Source organism: Nothoprocta perdicaria, unplaced genomic scaffold (genome assembly GCF_003342845.1).
Source record: "Nothoprocta perdicaria isolate Ctin4 unplaced genomic scaffold, notPer1 scaffold_177, whole genome shotgun sequence".
Classification (NCBI taxonomy): domain Eukaryota; kingdom Metazoa; phylum Chordata; class Aves; order Tinamiformes; family Tinamidae; genus Nothoprocta; species Nothoprocta perdicaria.
In genome coordinates this window covers 1,254,051-1,268,692 of record NW_020454949.1, presented here as the reverse complement: position 1 = coordinate 1,268,692, position 14,642 = coordinate 1,254,051, and the positions used below count along the sequence as shown (strand labels likewise).

At 43.0% G+C, this 14,642-nt stretch overlaps 1 protein-coding gene across 2 annotated transcripts; it reads right to left on the bottom strand.

The window, feature by feature from the left end:
* Positions 1-3,204: 3,204 nt before the first annotated feature.
* Positions 3,205-11,532, bottom strand: PARL (presenilin associated rhomboid like). 2 transcript variants are annotated; one of them, XM_026036389.1, is made up of 8 exons: positions 11,397-11,532; positions 10,014-10,062; positions 8,484-8,579; positions 7,032-7,181; positions 6,498-6,568; positions 6,117-6,218; positions 4,940-5,037; positions 3,205-3,624 (listed from the first exon to the last, which is right to left on the bottom strand). In XM_026036389.1, exons 1-8 carry the CDS (start codon positions 11,439-11,441, stop codon positions 3,504-3,506), a joined length of 732 nt encoding a protein of 243 aa, XP_025892174.1. In that variant the 5' UTR covers positions 11,442-11,532; the 3' UTR covers positions 3,205-3,503. The 2 variants fall into 2 exon arrangements, with proteins under 2 accessions (XP_025892174.1, XP_025892175.1); XM_026036390.1 differs by lacking the exon at positions 11,397-11,532 and adding an exon at positions 10,456-10,585 and having other exon boundaries at positions 3,318-3,624.
* Between the last annotated feature and the right edge of the window lie 3,110 nt (positions 11,533-14,642).

Here is a 14,642-nt window from a genome sequence, read left to right as displayed (position 1 = left end):
CACGAATGTCGTTGTCTAGGAGAATGTAGAGAACCAATTTTTAATCATTTTTCTGATCCTTTTTTGTTTTGGATTTTGTTTTCTAGAACTAGTCTGTTCTATTTAGTTACCTCTTAAATAACCAACATTTGGGTCAAATGCAGGTCACTTTATCCTTGTAAAAGAAATGGATTTTACAGTCATTAGAAAGGACATCTATTTCTGTCATGTTTTCACTAGTGTGCTACAAATGAAGCTCTGATGCTTGTTCCTAGGCCTGACTGAGCAAAATACATCAGGGCACAAATGGAGCCTCTCTGCTGTCTGTGCCTGCCACTTCCTCGCACTGAGTTGAGCTTTGATGCAGTGTGGCAGAGTCCACTGTCAGCGCCAGTTTGGGCTCACGCAGTGAGAGAGATGGGCACAGAGGTATCGCAGGCGGGACAGCTAGAGGAGGCTGCAGGAGATTAAAAGTTGACTGCATTTAGAAGAGATCTATCATGATTAAAAGGGAGTGGGGGGACTGCACCTGTAAGACAAAGACAAGCTGTCAAATCAGAAAGCAAAACAGCTGTTGCTGCAGGAGTGGGGGCTGGAGCCTCAAACAGTTTGTACTAATATTAAAAAGAAATTTTAGTAGTACAGATCAGTACATGCAAGCAAAATACTCCTTAAACAGGGCAAGACCATAGCAGATTTTCTCAAAGCTCCTGAAAATGTATGAACAATTGTGTTTCTGCAAGATTAACAATGATATTATACTTGCTGCTGTTGTATTGTTTTCCTACATGAACACTGGCTGCTGTCTCTGCCAAGCATCCACATCACAATTGCATTGTATTTTTATTCACAATAAGCACTTTCAGAAAGGGGGAAAAGTCTTTCCTTGTTGTTGTGCACTCTTGTAATTTCTCTACCATTCAAAGGTGTAGTTGAATAATAAGACATGGACAGATGCTGATGTGAAATTCTGAAAGGGCATTTGTTTGCTAGAAAGGTATTTTATTTACTCCAGTGAGCTGTCATTAAGTCTAAGCCAGTTCTTGGCTGCCTGTAGTGAGTATTGATTTCCCTATTTCAATGTGAATACTCTTGGACCATAAAAGATATATTACCACTGGCAAGCAGTGCTGCATAAGACTTAGGTGCAAAATGTCTTAAAAGGAAATCACTGCTTGGCTACATGAGCATCATCTTATCTTTGGAGAATGTGCCCAGGGTTCCTACAACATGAAATACTTGATATTGGATAATTCTTAGTGTTAACAGCACTTAAGTCTCTAATCTTAAGGTGATACCTGTGCATGTGACCCTCTGACCACAGCCTCCTCAGTCACTGCTGAGTATCTCTGATGCTTTCAGGTTTTTTTTTTTTTGAGTTTTGAGCCCCTGTGCCCCTGAGAATCCAAAGAAAAGCAGATGCTTTGAAGGGTGTGCTGGAAAAGATCTTGGTGTTCCCCTGCATCCCTCCTGCCACCTGTAGTATCTTACTGTCTCAGCAAATCCAAAAGACCGGAGGAGTAGGATGTCAATCTCAAGAAGTGACACCAGGGCACAGTTGTCTAATATCCAGGTAGTTACCAGCTACTGTGGTAAAGAACTTAAAGTTACTCTGTAACCCTGGTGAGTTCCCATCTACCTGTAAAATCCAAAGTCAGGCTAGGTTGAGGTCTGCAAGTGTTTGTTCTTCAAGCTGATGCATACTTATTCCTGCACTACTGGCTGAAGTGCTCAGCCACCAGGCCCTTCAAAAATACCACAGCACAAATGAAGAAGCATAGAGGTGACTGGAGAAAAAGAAGAGCAGAAAGGAGGGAATGCAGGGGATAAAGGGAAAGGAGGGAATAAAGACAAGAGCTGCATGTTTAAAGAGCAGCAAAATCTCAGCTTGGTTCATGCCAGCACAGCTCATCACCATTCCCTTTTAAGAAGCTGATGTCCACCTCGGTGGGACGTGGCTCAGGCCAGCGCTGTGGCTGTGTGCTCTGCTGCCCTCACGGGGCTGCTGACCTGCAGAGACCTGCTTCCTAAGGGAGCCTACAGGAAAGGAAGTTGAAAGGTGAGAGGAAGTGAAAGGGATTAGGGACACAAACCCAGGAAGTTTCTGGAATAAAGCAACAGAAACATTAGATGCTATTCAAATCTCTCATTCTGTAAGTGTTCACACAGACCCACGCTCAGAAGAAAAAACCCCCACCGTCTCTTTTTCCAAAAGAGAAAGAACTCCCAATGATTTATTACAATTGATGCTTTAAGCACTTACGTACTACTTCTCAATAAAAGCATAACACAGGATGTGTATTTTCTACAATGCACTCTTATAACGTAAAAAAAGAAAGCGCAAGTTGCTTCTTACAGATGCCAAGTTCTTCTAAAGGTCAGTCACTTTGGAATGACATTATTTCAGCCCGCAGGGAGGAGGGAATGGCTTGATCCCACCAATTCATATCGGGGCAAAGTCCTCAGGCTCTTGCAAGGCATTCAGCACTTATCGTTGCAGGACAGACGCTGAATAGTAGCATAGAAAAAATACTTTTTTCTTTGTATTTGTGTAATAGGAACATCAATCAGAGTACTAGGATCAGTTTTACTTTAGCAGTTACTTCTGCTTACTATGGTTACTGATCTCAGGCATTTTTGAAGCTGCTTATCCTTTCCAAACTCTTACAGTCTGAAAGTAAGTTACTGACCCAAAATTCTTGGGAAAAAAAAATAAACTAGTGATAACAAAAAACAAACAAACAACCTAATGCAGTGAAAGAGATGCTATGAATTCTACTGCTTTCTGTAGTTGTATCCAAAAGCACAATATAAGTAATTCTTTCATTGGATTAGGAAAAAGATACCATTGTGATAAACTCTAACATGTTGTTATCTGTTGTCTTGGAAGCAGACAAAGTATGTTGTCTTGGAAGCAGATCCAAGGAGGGGAGGGAAAAGAGGGGACAAAAAAAAAAAGCCCCAGCCAAATAAATAAAGCTGGATTGTTAACCATCATGTAGCTGACTACATACACAATCCAGTATTGCTTCATGTATTTCAAGCTTGTATTAGAAGAGACCCCAGGCTGGCTTATCTCATCCAGTCTTCTCAATAATAAAAGACCACTTTACCATATTAGCCTTACATGGAGTCCAATTTGTCTAAAACATAAAAGCATCTAGTCTTGACTGGAAGATATCGGGATGGACTATCCATTAACTTCCTTGACTTCCTTGTTTTTTCAGGTTTTTTTTTTTTTATTGCCATTCCAGCCACTTCACTGGAACACCTTCCTATTCCTGCTTAAAAAATAAAGGGTAATGTACATGTTATCTTAAGGAGCGATAGTATATAAGCCTTTATTGTTCCACCTTTGTCAGAGTTCACTTTCTATGCTTTCGTATTTTTTAACTGTAGTTTGCATTAGAAACTTCAGCTCCTGAGAGGCTTTATGTGGAGTAAAAAGCAGCCTTCAAAGCCAACTCCATCCCATGTCTTCAAGTAGTATACCACTTGGGCACAAGTAACCTCTAAGATCAGAATCAGTTGGACTTTCCTCCTCCTCCTCCTTTTCCTGGATTCTTTGTCCTCATTTCATGCCAAGCTTTCACCAGAGGTTCTCTGTTCTTCCATATTAGCTCATGGCCATACGTCACATACCACCTGAAGAACAAAAAAAATACTAGTGAAAACCAAGAGCAGTTCTTCCCTCAATCTCAGGAAGCAGCTGATCACTGAAAGTGGTAACTAGAATGTTTAGAATACAATACAGGATAAATAGAGGTAGAAATAATGTTTTTAGAAAGTCCTTGACAGTGCTATGCAAGTCACTTGTTCTCTTTTCCCCTAAGAAGTAACTTCTTTATATTTTTGCCTGTTCAAGTCCTGAGAATGAATGGTTCTCCTCGCTTGAATTGTACGCTTTTGTGATTTCTACTTAAAGATGCACACTATTGCTGTTTTAGCAGCCAGTCAAATGGAAATGTTGCCTGTGCCAATCCTTATTGACAACATTAATTAAAAGGTATTTCTTATATGTAAATACAGCTGAAGTTAACCCCTATTAAAGAGCTATTCCATCCACAGTGGGTGGAGCACCAAGACTAAGAAATGGCAAACAAAAGTGAAACAGTTCAGAGTTCTGACTGCTCCGGCTCTTTTAGACTGGAACAACCTTCACAGCATCCTAGGTGCCTCAGAAAGCTAGTTACTGGACAAACTCATTGGGGAAGCTTCTGTAAAACGCTCTAAATTCAACCTTTATTTGACAGAGTTAAGTGTCAAGTAGGTTTTAACCTGTGTTTAAGTGTTCTTGGTACTAAGTGTTCAGGTTAGACACAAGCATTAGAAAAATTAAGACAGATTAGGTAATATAGTTCAAACACAGAACAATGCAGAATTGTTTCCTGCAAAATGGTTCTATTTGTTGTCCCCCAATTAGGAAAAGCCTTGAAGGCTTTTCTGAAGCCTCTGAAAACAGAGAAAGACAAAAGCAGCAACACTCTAAAACAGCTTTAGAAGCTGTTCAAAGGAATTTGGCCTATAACTCCTTCAGCATCCCTCTCTAATTTGCTAATTGGAGAACACCAGGACTGTGGAACTTTGTCACAGAGTAATTCAAAAGATGTTTTAATTTGCCCACTGCTTTGTGAGAATCCTTGCAACTCTCCTTGCAACAAGCCCAGACTGTGGTGACAGGATGACTGGATATCCAGCCTGTCATTCTAAGCCAGTTCAGATCAATTCCTTGCAGTTCTCAGCTTTGGTTAGCAGGATGACCACCCAATTAATGGCATCACAAAGATAATAATGCCTTGTCTTCAGTGCGACTTAACCTAATTCCCCCTTCTTCCCCTCACTTTCAGTGATATGATGAAGAAAAGGAGGGAAAAAAAACCACAGGCTGAATTTACACAGAAGACATAATAAATACTCCCTGGTGTATCAGTTCTACCAAACAAAGTAGATACAAACTTACATTCCAAATAGCGCTCCTCCAAGATGTGCAGCATGGTCAAAAAGTCTCCAGCCCAAAGCTAGCCCTGCAGTGTCAAAGGCAATTATGGCTTTTAAAGCCTGGAAAGGAAGAGTCACAAAATGGAGAGAATCAACACACAGCACCCAGTGGCCAGGGCTAGGAAGTCTTTGCAACCATATCACAGAGCAAATGCAGAGATCCAAAGCTGTTCCAAAACCCTCGTTTTATATATAAAAAATTGTTTTAAAAATGTATTTCAAAAAAGATTTGGTCTTTAGTTGTACCATGCTGTCAAAATACACACATATGGAACTACAGAATAAAGCAAGGTTACAAATGTGGCCTTTTCCAATATTCAACCCCTTCAAAAAGTTATTTCTAAAAGCTACTATTCAGAGTAGAGGGAAAGAAAGGAAATTACTTGAAAGAGTAAAACATGGAGTTCCCATTCACTGACTCTGACACAGCTCAGATTTATGTGAATGTGTCCTTCCAAAGGCAACCCTCTAGATGGAACACAGATGTTTCTAGATGGAACAGGCAGGGCAGCATCCTTATTTTCTATTCAGTAACTATTGCTCACCATTCTTTGCTCTGTTACTCTTTTGTTAGAATAACAGTATAGGAGCGTTTTTTTTTTAAGCCCACTAAGGTATACACAAGGTAGAAGTAGATGAAAATATATTTAAATAGCAAAAATACTTAGTAAAGGCTACATAAAGAATTGAGGCTTATACTGCAATAACCAAGGTGGTTGTTTCAGGGCTTTAATGAGCTCCTCCTCATGACAATACTATCTGTGGCTCTGCCAATGCTTTCAGTAGCACACCGTGACCATGTTTTTCAGAAAGATGGAATAAGAGTGGCATGCAAACACCCAGGGTCTACTCGAGAAAAATAATGCAATAAAAACACAACTACGTATAAGAACAGTATCAGATCTAAAGCAGACCCACAGAGGATGGAATTTAGAGTAATCCTAAATTAACTATACATATGGAGAAGTGACCATGCTAGACTGCAACAACTCAGTACAGTATTTCAGGACTTCTACGTGCTTATGTTCTCTTTAAAGATCAATATGCTAGGTTACAGACACAGGTGAAGACAGGCACTCAGATTCTGTTGAGAAACAGGGAAAATGTTTTAAGAACAGAATTTCTACAAAGGCACTTACGCTTCCTGCTGTAAATGTAAACATTGGGAGAAAGATGATGGCTAGCTTTGCTTCTGGCATCTTTGTACATACAGCTGCAAGGACGGTCATTATAGCTCCTGACTGTAAATACATTAAAATACAAGAAAGTAAGCTGAGACGTTACATGAGGGAAACTTTATTTTTCTGCATGTGAACCTATTTTCCTTTTGGCTTTCATTATCCAAAGCAGCATGGCAAAGTGTGGTGTCTTGTTTTAATCACTAGCTGTTATGTGGCAGCAACCCTTCCTAGTCTCTATAATCCAGAATATCCTTGACATTTCTAAGCATGCTAAATACAGCAGGCTTTTAAAGTGGCCTTTGAAATGCAGCAAGGTATCCTGTATTTTGAGATACTCACAGCCCCGAGGGATGGTTCAAATCTTCCAGTGGCCATTTTAGCAACATAACTGACAAAAGTGGAGATAACCCCTGGAAATGTAAAGTTACTATTAGAAAATCACGCCAACAATATAGACAAGAAGTAGAAAGCAAAACAATGTTATTTGTATGCTCTCCTAAAGAAGCTAGCGAGCTAGCGCAGTACTTTTTTTTTTTTTTTCTTTTTAACTTGGAAAACAGTCATTTTTTCAGGTATCACATATAATTCTGTATTAGGACCTATTTTATTTTGGCTACTAAGCACACTTTTAAACGAGGTACTTCTACTTTCATGCTATTTTAAAACTCAAAAGCAATCAAATTGCTTTAGGATACTGATTTGATTGCTTCAAAGCAATCAAATGTATAATAGTAAAAAAGCACTGCGGAGAGCAATGCAAGGGGTTGAACAATTGCCATCTTCCACTAAGAATATACTTATTAATCCTGCACACATTTTACTTGCATGGGTGCATACTTTTATACTACTGTCAATATACATATTTAACATTACCAGCAGAAAGATACATTGCTATGAATTGCTCGCATCCCAGAAGAGAGACAATGCTGGTGGAAAAACTCCATAAAACGTACATATTTGCTGCCATATGGAAAAGAGAGAAGTGACTAAATGTAGAGAGCAGCATGGGAGAACACAGGGCTCCTACAAGAGAGAAAAACAGTAAATGAAAAACAAAGTGTTTTGATCTGCGTTAGCTTATGCATCATGCAGAACAGAAACTTATCAAGAGGTACTATAGGCTACTGTAATAAAAATAAATCTGTACTATAGCTGTTGAAAAGTACAATGGGTACCCAGAGATATGCAAGCTACACAAACACTGCTTTAAAAAGTCATCATTCCCTACAGGGAACATTTCCAGGAGTGTTTCATGCAAAATTTTATCTTATAAAACTTCTGTGGTTTTAAAAGTGCAAAAGAGATTTATATATGTATACGGTGAAAAAATATATATCGCATGAACATCTACATAAAATTGTTTTTGCTGCAAAGCTGGAATGAAGAAAATGTTAGTGTTCTTCCCAAAAAGCTACTAGCTCTCCTCTCTGAAATAACAGCCCAGAATACATGAGAGCTAATTAACAAGTTTAAAGGTCAGCCCTGTTTTAAAAGGTAATTGTTGTGTAATTATTATGTACTTTTATAAATGTATAAAATACTGATGCACAGATTTGAGTTTTAGCTGTGGAGTTGCAGATGAGGAATCAGTTTTATTTCCACTTCAGCAGAAATCAAAGGATAGCAGAAGCTGCTTTCCAATGGCACATTGCTCTCATCCTTTTAATTCTTTTCTCTACTGTCTAAATGAAAACTGACTGTTCTGCCTCTAAATACTAGTAACTTGCTTCCTTAAATCAGCTTTTTCTAAGCATTTCACATACAACGAAAGCTGAGGTTTATCTTATGTGATTCAAAGGCCAGTTCTGAACAAGGATTCTAATCTTGTCTCATGCTTGTCCAATGACAAAAGCACATATGCAAGTGACTAATGACTGCTCGTATCTGCATTCCGCAGAACATTAGGGAAAAAAATCATACTTTAAACACAGAAAAGTGCATTACATAGTAGGATTTATTTTCTGCTTCTCCAAATTCTAGGGTGATTAGCAGCTGGGGTTAGTATCACTTCAGTGAAGTGCCCCCTCATCTTTACAAGGCTGAAGCTGTGGATATAGTGAAAGACCAGACAGGCTACTCTGTTGACAATTTTTCACTCAAACAAACAAACAAAACAAAACCAAAAACAAACAAAAGAAACCCACACATTTGTAACATTCTTCCCTCAAAGTTTTTCCTGCCTAGACAAACCGAAACGTTTTGGGCTGACCGAGAACTTGCTTGTTGCTCCATGCCTTCCAAGCAAAGCAGCCACCCCAAATCTTGAAAGTATAATCAGATGTTCTATTATCTACATTGAGGTATAAGCTATTATTATTCACTTACTGGAGGAGGGATCTGAGGTGAAATATGTAAACATAATCCGCCGCATAGCAGGCAACCTCCATAAACAGAATACAAAGGCATTTGCAGCTATAATACCTAGTGAGAGGAAAACCAAAAAGGTACAAAAACAAAATTATGTGCAGTAATGCATATGGGTAATGTGCAAAAGCATGCTTACAAGAAGCATGTTTTTTCCTCACTTTGTGGAGTTCAGAAAAAGTAAAGAGAAATACAGGAAGCTACACACACACACACACACATATATATATATAAAATGAAAATCTTTTTAGAAATACCGCATTACCCTGTAACTTTCAACATACACTGTACTGAATAAACACTCCATGAAATCGGTACTGAAGGCACTAAAACTTCCACTGTAGAGTCAATGAAAGAAAAGTCAACTTAGGATGCTCCATTTTCTGCCTCTCCAGACGCCTATTCCCAGTTATTACCACTGCATCTGCAGTTACAGTTGAGACTAGATTTATGAGGCATGTTTTTACTGCACTTGGAGGGCCACAGGATGAAGGAACTGCACAAACATGTGGTCTATACCCTTTTAATCTCTTCTTCTTCTCTGGAGATCTTCAAAACCCTCTTAGACGCAATCCTGTGCCACATGCTCTAAGTGACCCTGCGAGTACAGGGGGTTGGACTAGATGATCTCTAAAGGTCCCTTCAAACTTTAAGAATTCTATGATTCTATGAATCTCATGGGGAGGTCTGATTTTTCTGTGAGGGACTTGTAAAGATACTGGTTTGAGATCAAGCACAAAGCTGATTTGGTATTGCTTGGGGATTGTCATCTTCAGGATATAGCAAATGCCCAGCTTTTACCACACAGCTGTTTATTCTGATCTTATTTTAGTTTAAGTGGGAGTGTAAAAAAGTAGAAATAGAATGATGCAAAATAAGTTTGCTTCTCGTTTAAAATGCCTTATTTCTACTGAGGTATGTCGGTATTTAAAATGCTTTATAATATCTAGAAACACTATGAGGGAAATAATTGGGCTTCCTTTGAAGAATGTTATTTCTAACACCTAGAAGAGTTTTGTTCTCCTAAAATGTTTTGAGACAAGTAAATGATACCAGAAGGTTACTTTACAGCCACTTTGCAGGGTAGACCTGTACCTCTAGTCAGTGTGTGCTGGATGAGAAAGTCATTCACTGTACGGACACCTCATGTCTACACAGCCTTTCAAGAGAGCACTTACAGAAGCATATAGCAGAAGTACATTATTAGCTCATATTCCTTCTTAAAAAAGCACTTGCTGTTTTTCATAGCTCCTGAGAAAGGAATGTTGCAGGGGAAGGGTGCAAGATGAACAGCATTTTTTTTAACTGCTGACAAAAGTGTTTTGTAAAGAAGAAATGTAACAGAAATCGTGTATCTGCAGGTTTAAGTACATACATGTGTTGTGCCTAGCAACATAACCATGGTATGAAAGCCATCTGTTATAACATACTGTACCTGTTTGCCATATTTCTCTTCCCATGAATGTCTAATACTTGTAAGCTAACACAAACCTGTCACAGTCCGCTGACCCTCAGTCAGGCTACTCCACCACCTGTTAACCTGAAACAGAAGTGGAACGATCAGCACCGCGGCCGTGCACATGCCCTTTCAGAGGCAGTCACACAAGGCTCTGCTTTAGGACTGCAAAGTGTTCCTTTGGAAACGGTTATGTAGAGCAGCTTTAAAGTTTTATTTCTCACTGATTCAGCTTTTCAGACGGGGATTTCTTTCTTAAGAGTAGTTAGCTACTCTCCTTCTAATATATCCAAGCAGAGATGAAAAGTCTTTGAACAGAATGGAGCTGTACCAATCTACATAACTCCTGGGATGCATCAGCCTCCACTGAACAGGGATTTAGCCCATAATTCTTACATTACCAGATTAAACACAGTAAGCATCAACCCTGCCTTGACTAAGCTTCATCCTAAAGCTATCTAACATCACACCACCCACCTTTAGAGATTCCACTTTTGTACCAGGGTCACTTTTTGCAGAGGTGGCTCACAAGATGTGGAATCCATTCCCCCTCGCGTCCTGCTCACCCAGCCCTCCTTCAAGTTTAAAACCCCTGGAAAAATTTATTTTGAGCGCAGTCAGCCTACAGATAATTTTTTTCCTCCCCTTAAACTTCTAGAAGCAGTTTATATAAATATTTTGTTAGCACTAATGACCTTGCAACCATACGGGGGAAGACAGCATTATATAAATTAGCTGCAGCATACAACAAAACAAACCACTCGTTCTCTCATATCAAGGTAACCAGTTTAGTGCTTTTTAAAAATTCTCTTCAGATACTAGTTATTTTCTGCTAAGTCCTCCACTAAACAGTGGTGACCTCTGCAACACAACAAGTAGAATGCACTCGAGCTATATGAGAATCCTGCATTTTCATCAACATAACCGACCAGGTGGACAGAGACCTATCAGCAACACGGTAGTTGTATTTTGGTTTTGGACAGCAATTCAGCACGCGAGGGAGCACGTCACCATGAAACGTGGTACCACGGTGCGCCCAGCACACGGACAGCCTGTGCCCTCCAGCCCATGCCCAGATCCACATCCCTCCGATGTAACGCCCAGCGGGGCGCGACCTGACACAGGTCAGGGTGGTACCAGGGTGCCACTTTCGGACTGGCTATCGCTGCTCTCTCCCCCTTCCCCTCCGGGTGCAGATGCTCTTTTTCGCTGGGCCTGGGGCAGCTGAGGACAAACTCCTTTCTCAACAGAGCTTTTACCATAACACTGCCAGCTGGTTTCCTAGAAATAACTGCGCTGGGTTTTGTCTGGGTGAAACACAGGTGCTGTAACTCAGCTCTTCCCCGGAGCCAGGCAAGCGCTGCCAGAGGGATGTGCGTGCCGGGGATGGATGCCACAGGCTCCCCCCAAGTCCTTACCTGCTTCCTGAGGTCGCCTCGCTTCTGCGGCCGGATCTTGTCCATCCAGTCTGCGCGCGCTCCCTCCAGGTAGCTCTGCACACGCGACTTGAGCGCCTCGTACTGCCAGATGGCCGCCGAGCCGAAGGCGCAGCCTGTGAACTGCGGCGCGCGGCCCGTGAGCGCGGCCCGCGCCGCCTCGGCCCCCAACGGACCCCAGGGGCGGCCGCGAAGCCCCCCGCGCCCGGCCCGCATTACCCCCACGGCGAAGACGAGCGGCTTCACGAGGCGCCCGGGCGAGGGGCGGCCGGCGCGGGCGGGCGGCGGCGGCGGGCACAGGCTGCGCCGCGGCGCAGGTGCCGCCTCGGCCCCGGCCGGCTCCTCGGCGCGCGACCGCGCCCGGCGGAACCCGCGCGGCTGCTCCAGCAGCACGGCGACCCTGCGGGGAGAGAGTGTCCGTGAGCGCCACGCGGCGCGGCCCACCCCCGGCCGGGCCCGGGGCGCGTTACCTGTGCGGCCGCGGCGGCCAGCCGCGCGCCCAGCACCGCCACGCCATGTTGGAGGCGGCCCGACGCGAACTGTGCTTCCGGGGCAGCCGCCCGCCATCTTGCGGGGCGGCTCCCTTCCCTCGCCGCCGCGCTTCGCTTCCCCGCGGCCCGATACTGCGGCGCCCCTCAGTCCGCGGGGGAGCCCCGCGCGGCGGGCGGGCGGGTCGTGCAGGAACGCGCAGCGGGCCTCCCGCCGCCACAGCGCGGAGACTGCTGCGGGCAGCGCCATGTTGGGGCGGGGCGCGCGGCGCCGCTCGCCGCCATTTCCGGGCGCACCCGCCATGGCGGGGCGCGGGCTGGCGGAGGGGGCCGGGCCGGGCAACGACGGTGTTTGTGGGGTTTTTTCTCACAGGGTTTGGACGTTTTTGCCCTCCACCGAGGGCTGTTTGCTGACCTCATGAACCGCCCCCCCCCCAGCTTCCTGCTTGGGCTTAGGCACTACCTTGGGGGTTAAATCTGCATTTTATCAGCTTCTGATTGCACTTCTGCTCCTGGTTCAGCCTCGGGATTTGCTTGAATTAAGCACGAGTTAAGCGGGTTTGAGGCTGTATGGAAATACATAAATATTTACAGAAGTGAAAGCAGTGTGGTACATAATATTCTCACTGTCCCTTTTTTTTTTTATCCCCCTCCATGTAGCAATAAAAAAGAAAAGATTAGTTTTAACTTGCTGCATTTTTGCTTCCAGATATTTGAATGTCTTCTGCAGACCTTACCAAGGTGATTTGCTTGTTAAAGCAGCTCCAGTATTTTCCTTCGTTAGCCCTACCTGCCTTGTGTGGCAGCCACATACGTTCTGCGTCCGCATGTTTTGATGTTGGGATGAGTCCTGTTCCTTTGGCACCCCGGGGTCTGGGCTTACCCTATCACAGCTCTGAGGTGTACATGGCCTATATGTACAGTTGCTGAGAGAGGATGCTCTGGACTGCTTTATTGTTTTTTCTTTACAGTCAAACTCATTTGGGCAGTACTAAAATCCCGTTATCACTAGTTTGGCCATCGGTGTGGCGGATAAAATCAAGTCTTGATGAGAAAGCCGTATGACATCAACTTAAGGGAAAAAAAAAAAGTAGCTTTTTGGAGACTTCTTTGCATATGGTGTCTGTTACCTGCTCTCTCATTCTGTTCAAGCAACACTGTCCTCATCTTATCCACTGATGAGATGGGCAAAGTGGGGCACGGTGCCCTAGCGGGATGCCGCCCACTTTGCAAGCCTTGGTAGGTGCTCAACATCCCACCCTCATGCCCCCATGTAGGTCACTCACTTGGTCTCTGGCTGATAGGAGTGTGAATGCTGCAGAAGAAATCCAAGGAATTTTAAAGTGAACCTGGTTAAACAAAGTGCCGATTCTCCCACCTCCCTTTTCTAGAACATGTTTCACCTGCCTGAGACTTGCATTTCACGAGGCCTCCACTGCTCCCCAGTGCGGCCAGTCAATGGTGAAGATCTGTTTTTGGTCTCGCTTCCGATCCCTGCTGAGACACCAGACCTGATGCTCCTGCCCCTCAGAGTCCAACCAGCCAGTGCTTTGCCTGTCTGGCATTAGAGGTTCTCCCTGGCTGCTTTGGTGGGAAATAAAGCACGCTTTTCTTCAAGCTCCACTCAGAGTGGGGTGCTCACACGCATAAGTGGCAGTTAATGGTGCTCAGTCATTGCAAGGATGGAAGAAGGCCTCTTAGAATGTGGTTTGCACCTTCTTAGAAATTGGTTGGATTGGGACTGGGAAGTGAGGTAGGTTGTTTGATGTTTTGTTTATTTGGTTGGTTGTTTTTTGTCTGTCTAACTCCCAAGCTTCCTCAATTTTAAACTTACTTTAAATTATTAAATTTTAACAGCACTTTTATTAGATTTTAGCAGCATGTTATAACATCAACAGATGCCCTCCGCGTGGTGACGATGCACCATACACAGCTCAATCTTCCTGTTCAATCTACAGCTCACAGTTGTAGGTCAGGAAAGACCTACAGCTGTGTGGATCAGAGCATGTATGTCATACACAGAAACACTTGCTTGAATTATGAGCCTACCCATGTAGTGGGAAGCCTCTTTGCATTTGTTGTTTATTTTGAATTTTTTTGTTTGTTTTGAATGTTCTTTATTAACTGTTATGTATATTTTGAAGAGGATGCACAATTTAAAGTGCATGTGAGAAAAGTGATCCATCTTCAGTGCAAGATCCAGCTTTCAGAGTGGACTAGACACACTCTTAAGGAGTGGACTACAAATGTTTCTGCTTTCCTATACAAAAAAAAAATATTCCAGGATGGTGCAGTTGTTTTGAATTGATTTTTACAGAATAAAGCCTTTTTTTTTTTTTAAATGCAGAACTGGAATATTTCTTCATGGTATGGGCAGCATACTAAAGCAAGTCATGCTTGAAGTTGTTTGCTTGTCATATGCTTGCCCCCTGTCTTGAGAGCATAGCGTGTTGGTGACGAGTGCAGCGCACAACTCTCAAGTAAAACAGCCACTGGGAAAACCGTGATATTTTTCTTGTAGGCAGTGGGTGGGCAGCTCACTGTCACCAACAAAGCAGGCTTGGTGCTGGTGACTGCCAGAGTAAGGCTGCTCACATGATATTAATGTATATATATATTTTTAATGTACTGTCATCCATTTTACTGAAATTTAGCTATAGTGACCGGCTATGTCTGAGCTTTTGTGCAACAGTCAGTGAGTGCTCTGGCCTTGATCTTAGAACAGCGGGAAAAGTCCAAA